Source organism: Poecile atricapillus, chromosome 4 (assembly GCF_030490865.1).
Source record: "Poecile atricapillus isolate bPoeAtr1 chromosome 4, bPoeAtr1.hap1, whole genome shotgun sequence".
NCBI lineage: Eukaryota > Metazoa > Chordata > Aves > Passeriformes > Paridae > Poecile > Poecile atricapillus.
Genome location: NC_081252.1, coordinates 58232381 through 58243106, shown reverse-complemented (window position 1 = coordinate 58243106; position 10726 = coordinate 58232381). Strand labels below are relative to the sequence as shown.

General features: G+C 37.5%; 1 protein-coding gene across 1 annotated transcript; it reads left to right on the top strand.

Annotated features, from left to right (window-relative positions):
• Positions 1 to 10: 10 nt before the first annotated feature.
• ZCCHC4 (zinc finger CCHC-type containing 4) lies at positions 11 to 10353 on the top strand. Its single transcript, XM_058837996.1, has 13 exons — positions 11 to 144; positions 318 to 436; positions 1958 to 2040; positions 2690 to 2965; positions 3469 to 3549; positions 3862 to 3934; positions 4414 to 4564; positions 5128 to 5228; positions 6391 to 6512; positions 7103 to 7178; positions 7671 to 7722; positions 8425 to 8569; positions 10122 to 10353. Exons 1-13 carry the CDS (start codon positions 60 to 62, stop codon positions 10243 to 10245), a joined length of 1488 nt encoding a protein of 495 aa, XP_058693979.1. The 5' UTR covers positions 11 to 59; the 3' UTR covers positions 10246 to 10353.
• The last annotated feature ends 373 nt before the right edge of the window (positions 10354 to 10726 follow it).

Below are 10726 nucleotides of genomic sequence, written 5' to 3'. Positions count from 1 at the left end.
TCCGCTGGGGGGCGCCGTCCGCCCGCCGGCGCGGTGCCCGTCGGGATGGAGGCGGTGTCATGGCGGCGGCGGGTCCGGGGCGGCCGCGGCCCGCAGCGCTCACCCTGCTCGGGCCGGCGCCCGGCGCGCCCAGCTGCCCTCACGGTGAGCCGGGCCCGGAGGGTACCTCCCGAGCGTCCCTGTGCCCGGCTCCGCGCCTGGGCTGTTCTGCAGCAGCCTTTGCGAAGGCCTTGTTCTGGAAGCTCGGCTCTTGCAGCGGAGCAGTGAAAGATCCGCAGGTGTTGCCTGTGTTATCGTACCCTCACATTTGTCCCTAGGTCCTGCACTTCTGTTTGTGAAGACCAGCCAAGGAAAGGAGGAAGGAAGAAGATTCTACGCGTGTTCGGCTTGTAGGGATAGAAAGGATTGTAACTTTTTTCAGTGGGAAGATGAGAAGGTAAGAGAGCACTGCTTGAGGCTGTGCTAAAGACTCAGGGCCACGAAGGTGGTCAGAGGTCTGGATCACCTCTCCTATGAGGAAGGACTGAGAGAGTTTGGGTTAGTCAGCGTGGAAAAGAGAAGGCTCCAGGATGTCCTTATAGCAGTCTCCCAATACCTGAACGGGGGCCTCCAAGAAATCTGGAGAGGGACTTTTTGCAAGGGCAAGTAGTGGAAGGACAAGGAGTGATGGCTTTAAGCATCAAGAGGATAGATTTAGATGAGATATTAGGAAGAAATTCTTTACTGTGAGGGTGGTGAGGCACTGGAAAAGTTGCCCAGAGAAGCTGTGGTTGCCCATCTCTGGAAGTATTCAAGGCCAAGCTGCATGGGGTTTTGAGCTACTTGGTCTAGTGGGAGGTGCCCCTAGCCATGGCAGGAGGCTTGGAACTACATGTTCTTTAAGTCCCTTCCAACCCAAATCATTCTATGGTTTTATGAAACACTGGCGATTTTTTCATGTATTTAGCAATTTTAAAAGTATATTTTATTGTGAAAATCTCTGGCAAGTTCTATTTTCTATGATTTGTATAACAGTTGATATTTAGCTGAGCACTTGTTTCTGTCAGGAGAATGTGTTTCAAGTATAGCTTTCAAGAAAGCCTGTGTACATTTTGAGCAAACCTAGCATTTGTTATTCTATTGCCAGAACAGATAGGAAATTTGTCAATGCTATGCAATGTTGAACAAAATTGGGTACTTCTGATCCCAAGATTCCTTTGTTTCCCCCAATAAAGATAGTGAAAATCTGTTAGATACAAACAACAGTGGGATATGCAAAATGCTGAGATGGTGGGGCACAGCATGATGCTTAGTAGTATCAGAATATCTGCAGCAATTTCTCTTTGTCATTCATTTTGAATATCACTTGTATTATGATGTCTTTTCTTGTGCTGAATTTTACTGTCTCCTCTTTTAAGCAAAACAGTTCCATAAGATTTGACCAAATGTCTTTGAAACTGTTGTGAAACCATGAGTATGTTTTGTGGGAACCAAGTAGAAGACTCAGGAAAGTGTGAGAGACTGAAGTGTTAAAGACTCAGGTACAGATAGTAACAAGGAACTGTCATGCTTTTAAAATGATTTCACACAAAAGACTTGGGCAATATTTGTACTTTCATCAGGTTTTCAGGATCAGATCATAATTCTTCAGAGAGAACACAACTGCTGGCACACATTAATAGAAAGGATGTCTCTGTCTTCCTCATTATCACCTGTTGAGTTTATCTCTGAGTATTACATGTAGTAGGAGAATGAAATACACAGTTTAAATTCACAATGAGAGGCTTGTGTTGTTTTGTAGCATGCCCCTGTGCTGCAGACGTACTTGATCTTCTGAAACAGCAAATGTAATTATTTTTCTTTGCAGCAAAGTAGCTAAGCATGAGACCTTTGATGCACCCTTTTTTCATGTTGAGATTTGATGTACAACACACAGTAGTAGCTGTTTTGTAACTTTTCATATATGCAAATTTTGCAGGTGTCAGAAACCAGGCTTGCAGCACGTGAAGAATATAACAGAAATCATCAGCCTTCTTTAACACACAGACAGAACGTGGACAGGTATTGCTAATGTAAATTTTCTTCAGTAAAGATGTAGAAATACAAGTTTAGGTACTCCGAATGTAGAGATAACATTTCAGGATTCTTTAAAGAAATGAGGAGAAATGAAAAGAGGTGTTTGGACAAATAAGAGCTGTTGTATGGCAATGGAAAGGAAATAGCATGAAACATTTAACTAGAGCACAGTATTTTCAAAACAGGAACTGGAGTGGTTGAGGGGTTTTTTGCTGTGGTGAGGTCAGTAGCAATTTCTGTTAAAAAAATTTATTTCTGACTTAAATCTGAAAAAGTATCACACTTAACATTGTGAAAAGAGGCAAAGGTAACTTAGTAACAAGTAATGCCTGAATTTTGTGTATAAACTTATCAAACTTTGCTGATAGGTGATGGAGTCTTCACTCTGTAATCCAGTTATTTTTTGGAGATTCCCAGTAAATTTGGAGACAATATTTTATGCATTTCAGAGTGTCCTTTGAATATTTTTTTAATAAATAATAATTCATTCTCATGGAGTTTTACAGGAGCGATGTAAACTGCATTGTCTGTTTAAATGTCTGAACTCCTAAACTACAAAAAAACTCCTCCATAGCTCCCTTCCTATTTTTGATACAGGCTTTTTTCAAACTTCGTTCCCTATCGCCCTTTGTAGGTACAAGAATTTTGTTCTGTTACCATTATCAAAGAGGAGGTTTTGCCAGGAATGCCAGCAATTGCTATTGCCAGCAGAATGGGAAGAACACTCGGATCACCAGTTCCTGTGTGATATCTCCACTGCCCAGCTGAAAAGCCCAAGTCAACTTCTATATCCACTGGAGAATAAAAAAACAAATGCACAGTATTTATTTGCAGACAGAAGTTGCCACTTCCTACTGAATCTCCTTATAGATTTAGGATTCAGACGAGTGCTCTGTGTCGGAACACCCAGGTACATCAATGAGAATTCTTACACTTTCAAATAATATTTCTCTCTCAGAACAGTACAGCTTACTAGTGATTACATAGTCAATGATTCTTCCATAAGAAAATGTTCACTATGCTTTAATTAGTTGGGATTATCCAAACATCTAGTGGAGTCTAGCTTTGAACTTAAAAGATATCTCTTATAAGAGAAGACTGTGGTAGCACTGCAGATAACACACATACACACAAAGATCCCTTTGGTACTTATGGAAGTGACATTGAGTTTCTTACCTTAAGTTTTTTTTGTGTGAGGTGGTCCGGTTGGCTCGACTGACTTCTCATCTTTTAAGACTAACCTATTTTTCTGACTTTGAGTACAGGCCAGATGGAATCACCCTAGTTTAGACTACTCTGTTTTCTCTATCTGTTTGGTTTACGTTAGTAAAGTACCAGACATCCTTGTCTTGCAAGATCGTTTCTGAAGTTGGTGATTATGTGTTAAATTTCTTTGTTCCAATTTTTCTTCAGGCTTCATGAAATGATCCATTCAAAAGCATCACAAGAGGAAGAATTCAGTGTTAGAAGCCTTCTGCTAGATATTGATTTCAGGTAAGTTTTAACAAATGTTTATGTATCTGAAGAATGTATACAAATATGTGTATTCTAAGTGCTTTAAGAGATAAATTGGTGGTTGTTTTCCCTTTCTTGTCTCTGCATCTCTGTTCCTGTACACATACACAAATGACATCCAGTTGATGAGAAAAGTAAGTATACTTAATATTTTCTCAGTATTGGTATGTGTTGTCAGTAATCAGAACCCAAAGATTATGTTTTTCTTGAGGCCTGTTTTTGCTCTGAGTACCTCTTAGGATAGACAGAGTTATTAATATTTTTCTACTGCTATCAAAACTTATTTTACAGGTATTCACAATTTTATACAGAGGACGAATTCTGCCACTACAACATGTTCAATCATCATTTTTTTGGCGGAGAGGTAAGGCCATTTATTTATTGAATGCGTTGGTAAAAAAGTGCATGTTGTTGATGCAGAATTTTGTAAGAAACTCATGACTAGACTGGTAGAAAACATAATGGGAAAACATGAATTAAGAACATTTTAATAAAAGCAGCAATTAAGGTGTGGGAGGAACATTAGTTAGCATAACTGTAATAGTCAGCTTTGAAGTGAGTGGAAGAGAACTACTGAAAAGGAGGCAGTCTCATTCTTTGATTTTCAGTAATATTTTTATGTGTTAGCTGAACAGGACACTTGTTTTCAGTCCTTCAAATCTAGGTGTGTTTTTTGTGAGGTTTTTTTTTAATGCTATTCAAGAGGAAATTCACCTCCACAAGAGGGGAGAAAAGTTCTGTCTTCAAAGTTGAAACTTCCACAGTGATCAGTTTATTGCCAGAGACAATATGTTTACAGTTTTTGAGTCATCATTTCTGGAAATTAACCTCTGTTTCTTACAGGCTGCACATGAAACGTGCAGGAAATTCTTACATGAGGAGAATGGTGAAAGAGTCATTATGGTAACTGATCCCCCATTTGGAGGTTTAGTGGAAGCACTGGCTTCTAGTTTTAAAAAACTGATGGCAATGTGGAAGGAGACAGAAAAAGAAGGTATATATTATAGCCAGATGGTGGCTTCTGCTGTAGCATCATTTTAAGGAAAAAGTACCTATTTATAAGTCTCTGATTCTTACTATTCAGGTGAATGTGAGCATACTCATGTTCTCATTTCTTAAGATGAATTACCATATATCTAATTTACTCTCCTGATATTTTTAATTCAGTAATACCCGATTCTCAAAGCCTGCCTTAAAAACTTTTCCCATTTTTTTCAAATCTACTTTGCAATTAAAATAGACTATAAAGGTAGAGAAAAATAAGCTATCAAACTGGTACTGTTCCTTAGCAACTTAAGCGGATGTCAGGAGTTTAGTTACATGGGGCTTACATGTGAAATGTACGCGTAACGTACAAAATAATAATGTAATGTAGAAAAAAAATGCATGGCTCCACATGTGAAATATGCCAAAACTTTGTCGCCTAAGAGAACTAGTTCATCTGCCCCATGTGACATACCTATCTGTGTTTATATATTTGGAATGTTCACTGTAAATTTCTCATGCTGCATGTATTATGTTTTTGTCCTGTGCAAACCAGTGTCTTTTCATTACTAGGTCATGACAACGAAGAGATGCCCATGTTCTGGATATTTCCATACTTCTTTGAGTCTCGTATTCTTGACTTTTTCCCAAGCTTCAGTATGATGGATTACCAGGTATGGCTGAACCCAGTGAATCTGCTAAATACCAGTTGTGTGCAATGTGAAGAGGAATATGAGTGAAAGCAGGTGCAGTGGTAGCACTTCTCTGTAGCTGGGCCTTGCTCATGTGAAGCCTGGATTCTGTATTTCTATTAGTCGGATTTGTGTTAACTTGATCATGTTCCTCTTATGTATCTTTAACTTGTCTGTCATTTATGCATGACCTCGTTTCTTCTGCCAGGCTTTCAGCATAACAAAATTTGCACTAATTCTGACAGGTGTTTGTTGCAGAGGTGAGAGGTAACTTGATGAAGAGTATTTAATTTTCCACAGATGTCGAAATGTCAGTGGGTAGTGCCCAGCCCTGGAAAAAAAAATACATCTATATTAAAAAATTAAGGTCTTTCATCTCCAAAACTGCTGGGATCAGAGTACAATTACAGTGATGGAAATGTTTGGAGTTACTTAATAAGTGAACTTGTCATTGATAAAGCAATGAACTGGTATGAGCTTCTTCAATATCGTATCCATTCTCCACATAGTTTAAGCGAACATACTTCAGTGTGTTTTGAGAGTTCAGTCATGGGTTCATGATGCTAAAGGTTTATTTTTTCATGTAATGACTCTACATGAATTTTGACATTGATGTTCTGAGCAATATATTTGTGTCTTGTAGAATGAAAATTTGTTGAAGAAAAGTGGAAACTCATGCTAGACTAGACTGCATTCCTGCAGTGTTCAGAGCTGAGAGTTTTTGTGACGAGTCTCTGAAGGCAGTGCTGGAAGAAGCAGGCTAATTGGATTTGCAACTTCATAATTATTCTGAGATGGGTTTAGATGTCATTTCTTATGTTGACAAACAAAACTCTATATATCCTTTTCTTTTAGCAGGATGCCCTTGTGAACAGCGGCAATGTTATCCCACGCAAATGAGCAAAAATGAATAAATACGACTATTGAAGTATTGTCAGTCTAGCCTGATACTATGTTTGCACAAATTTATAAGTAAATGAGACAAAAAACTTGATGTAGAATTTGTGATCTAATTTGGGGTTAGCGTCTTTTATATGAATATGAACATTTCATAAGGCACTTATAAAGATAATAAATATATGAATAGCTTTGCCTGTGCTTAGCATTCAGTTTAAGACTCTTTTTTATGGTTTTATTTTTCTAGGTAGACTATGATAATCATGCACTGTATAAACATGGCAAGACAGGTCGTAGACAGTCTCCTGTCCGTATTTTCACAAACCTTACCCCAAGTATGATTGTGCTTCCTGAAGAAGAGGGATATAGGTAAGATGTATTAATTATCAGGTGACTTAAAATAGTGTCTTTGTTTTTAATTAGGGCATAAAGTCTCCCAAGGAGACAAAAGAGAGTTTGGGATGGTGCTGGTCAGTAGTGTCTTGCCTAACTTGGATGCCAGGCTTAAGACCACATTTTTCTGTCTCATTCTAAAGTTACATTTTATATAAACAATGTGTAGGAGAACTGAAATGTCTAAAAAGACATTTAAGTTTTCCAGTGTGGAATGATGAGATTCCTTATTTTGTCTGTAGGAAATATTGTCTACATCTACAAAAGAGATTTACAGCTATGTCTGATAATCAGCTATTAATACAATAGTAAAAAAGTGAACTTGTAAGAGAAGCATCAAGGACAGAGGAATTTAGTTTCATTTATTACTCATACTGTGGATAATTTCACCTGCATTTTACTATGTGGATGTACTGAGTGTAAATGGCCTAAGTGATCGTCATTTATGCAGCAAAGATATAATTCTTAATTCAACAAAGTGATTTTGCAGTCCTTATATTGGTTGTTAAGGTTGTATAAAATTAATTGTTTTGTGAGCAGTGGAACAGTACATCTTTTTTTCCCAGATTTTGCACTGTATGTCAGCGATACGTTAGTTCTGGTAACCAGCACTGTGAGATATGCAATTCATGTACATCAAAAGTAAGTATTTTCACTTCTTTCTGAATGGAAGTTTTAGCCGTAGCCAGATAACAACCTCTGGAATACTTGCTTGGTAAAAACTTGTTCTGATACAGAGTTCCATGGGAAACCCACAGCAGTTCACTTTCATAGACTTTTATTACCTTCACAGTACATCTTCCATAACCCATTGGGAATTAATTTCTCTTTCCCTAATTCCTTTGTGTTGGAAAGAGGACAGGACAAGTTTGCTGCTTGCCACTTAGACCAGAACTTAGCCAGCTGTGATCTGTTGACACATGCATTTTTTCTTATGCTCTGAAGTTGTAGGACTTGCTAATTTCAAAATTTCATCTGTGGTTTTCACAGATTCTCAAGGCTGTTGTTTCTGAGTTACAGTCCTTCCTACAGATGAGTTGTTCCTGTAAGCAGTGGGGACCATACATGAATAGTTCTGTTTTAAAGTAGATTCAGCGGGGGAGGTTCAATAAACTGTTTATTTGCCTTTTGTAGGATGGCAGACGATGGAAACATTGTGTTCTTTGCAAAAAATGTGTAAAACCCTGTAAGTACGGAAAAATATTTTCAAAATAAAAGTGTACTTAGTCCAAAGAAACTGAGATTCCAAACCAGAAGAGAAGATATTCTATGAAATAAGTAAAATGGGGTAATTCAGAAGACATAGCATAAATGAAAAGTTTCAATTTCACACAAGTTGCTATTCGCTAATTTAGGTGTACTTGCACAGAGTGGAAATGTAATAAATTCTTGTCAAGGCACACCATATATATCCCATTTATATTTATCATGGCAAAACAGAAATATTTCCATTTGTCATATAAGTGTTTTCTAATTTTGTAAACTTTGACTTTCACAAACAAATAGGCAATTACTAAAATTTTTGAGAGATCATAATAAAATTTTCATGCACAAATTTAGTTGTGTTTATACCTCTGTATAAATAGCTGAAGCAGTTATTTTTGTTACTGTTACAAAAATAAAAATCTTTACGTACATTGTAACATCTGCACTATTTCCTTTTGAAGATGACACACAGGATAAAAGTTCTAATGGCAAAATAATTAACACATAATTAATTGCACGGTATGTGTAGTAATGTGATAAGGGACCAGAAAGTGCTTACATCCATCTCAGTAAAGCTAATCCAGAATTAAAAACCTGGTAATGTGGCCTGTATTAAAGCTTAGCTTCAGAATGTTTGTTTTAAACTTTTCCAAGTTGATAAATCATGTTATATATTTTGTAGCTTGGTTTCACTGTAACAATTGCAACTGCTGCACTCTTCAAAAGCACAGCTGTGAGAAGACTGATGTTGGCTGTTTTGTTTGTGGCAAGACAGGTCACAAGCGCAGTGCCTGTCCCAGTCTCTCCCGCACCAGAGCGGCTTGTCAGTAAGTGTGATATTGCATTAACACAGTAAAATACAGCATTCGGATGAGATGAGATCATATGTCATAGAATCAGTTCAGAAGGAGATGATTTTTGGCTTTATGTGCTGATGTCAGCTTTCACTATTGCCCACTTGCCGCATTGCTAGGTAGTATATACTGAAGGGTGGGTATAAGAGGCAGGTTGTTTACTGGGGCTCCCAATTCTCTATCTGTGGGTTTTCTTTCAAAACTGATTTATATGGATCACAAACTTGGTGACTGGTGCATAGAGCTCTGTCAGGATGACTGAAGATTGAAGTAATGGAACACTTTTATCCCCTTTGAATTCCTCATGAAAGGGCAGAGAAAAGAGTCACTATAATGGTTTTATTGCTTCCTGTCTCTTTTGCTTTGTTGTAGCATATTTTGCTTTTTCCCTTGTGGTATTTTGAGTGGTTTTTGTAGTATGATCTCAATCTCCATCATTAATGAGGATCACATTGAGTAGTCTTATTCTTCCATGACTATCCTTTTGTTACATACCAACACTGTGCACATACCTGTATGTATCAGAGAGCCAAGTAAATGGTGTGTGATTGTCTTCAGGTGGAACTAACTGAAAAGAGGAAAGGGGATTTGCTAAGAGATGATCCAGCAGATGGCTCAGTCTTTCCAGTTCGGGATAAGTGATTGCATTTTTACAAATTCCTCTCCAGAGTAGTGGGTTTTTTCTGTGATTCAGGACTTGAATGGCTGTCACAGTGGAAGGCAAATTTTCCCTTCCAAAAGCTATACCTATGTTACAAAGTGAGACTCAGACAATTACCATCTTGGAACAATATCCAGAGACTCACCAGGTGCCTGCTGGATAGCAGATGGGTAGAGGTGTATTGCTTCATGTCCTACTGATATTAAACCAGGTTAATGAAAAAGGATGCTAAAAGAATTTCATGAAATCCCATCTGTTTTTTTCTGTCAAGGAAGATGCTGTTTTGTCAGTTGTACCAGAATGGTTTTAGTACTTCCAGGCCATCAGTTAGTTGTTTTGCCGATTCATTGCAGAAGATAACTTAGATTTCTTTTTCTAATAAAATTTTTGTGTTTTGTTATAATTATTCAGCGTTTTGCATTATGACATCTTTTGTCAGAGATGGAAAACAATCCACTTGCTAGTTGTATTTAGGTCCAGTACTAATTGCAGGATGCTTCCTAATGGTGTTCATGTACTTTCTTCTGAGTCTATTACATATTCATGCATTATATATTCAGCATGAAACTCTGTGTGTGCTTTTTTGTGCTTGGTGGTGAGTTTCTTGTTTTCAATATCTGTGTAAATTTAAATGCTGAATAAATATATAAAATGAATGTATAATGGCAATAAAGTGGACAGGTTGGTGAAGTTGAAAGATCATAACATTTTGAGATTGAGTGTTCCTTGTACTTTTTGTGACAGTACTTCACATACTGTCACAAATTCATATACATATTTAAAATAGCAGCAAACTTACTTGTACAGAGAAGTGTGTTCTTAATTTTATTCTAATCTCTGTGTTCCTTTTTTTTTGCTTTACAGACCTGACAAAAAGAAAGTGCCGAAAACTCGAAAGAGAGTAAAAACAGGGATCTGTAAAAGATTAGCTATGAAACATGCCCTATTCTCCAAGAGGAAAGTAAAGAACAAGAAAAAAAAGTCATGACTTTTCTTACTGCTACATAGTTGCTAATTTATTTTTTATTGTCACCCTTTTGTTCCGTTTTCTGACAATGTAAGCGCTAACATCCAGAATAAAACCTAATTGAATTAAGTGGCAGTTCCTTTATTATACATCATTACTAGTATAAAAAAAAAAAACAAACCCAAAATAACTAAGTGAACTACTACTTAGCCCTTACCATGTATTTGCATAATGAGATAAATTTTGTTTTTAGGATTAGCTATTTGTCTAATTTGGTGGGTGTTGGACGTTAAGGGGTTTACGGCTGAGAGGTGAGGTACTGGCAGATGCTCTGATTTTATGTTAGTATTGGAGGACGTGGGGTAAGGGAGGAAGTGAGGGTAGGTGATGGGAAAGCACGAGTTCTAGGAATTCAGTCTCTGTTAGTTACACTCGCCTCACAGGATGGCTTGTGACTTTTTAAAAATTTCTCTCCAAATGGAAAACGGGCATCAAAAAGAAA

Bases quoted from the DNA above. Each gene is read 5' to 3' on its own strand.
- ZCCHC4 (XM_058837996.1), top strand. From the start codon at position 60: ATGGCGGCGGCGGGTCCGGGGCGGCCGCGGCCCGCAGCGCTCACCCTG. The intron at 2,041-2,689 runs GTATTGCTAATG...CGCCCTTTGTAG, and splicing joins CACAGACAGAACGTGGACAG to GTACAAGAATTTTGTTCTGT. The intron at 7,723-8,424 runs GTAAGTACGGAA...TATATTTTGTAG, and splicing joins CAAAAAATGTGTAAAACCCT to CTTGGTTTCACTGTAACAAT.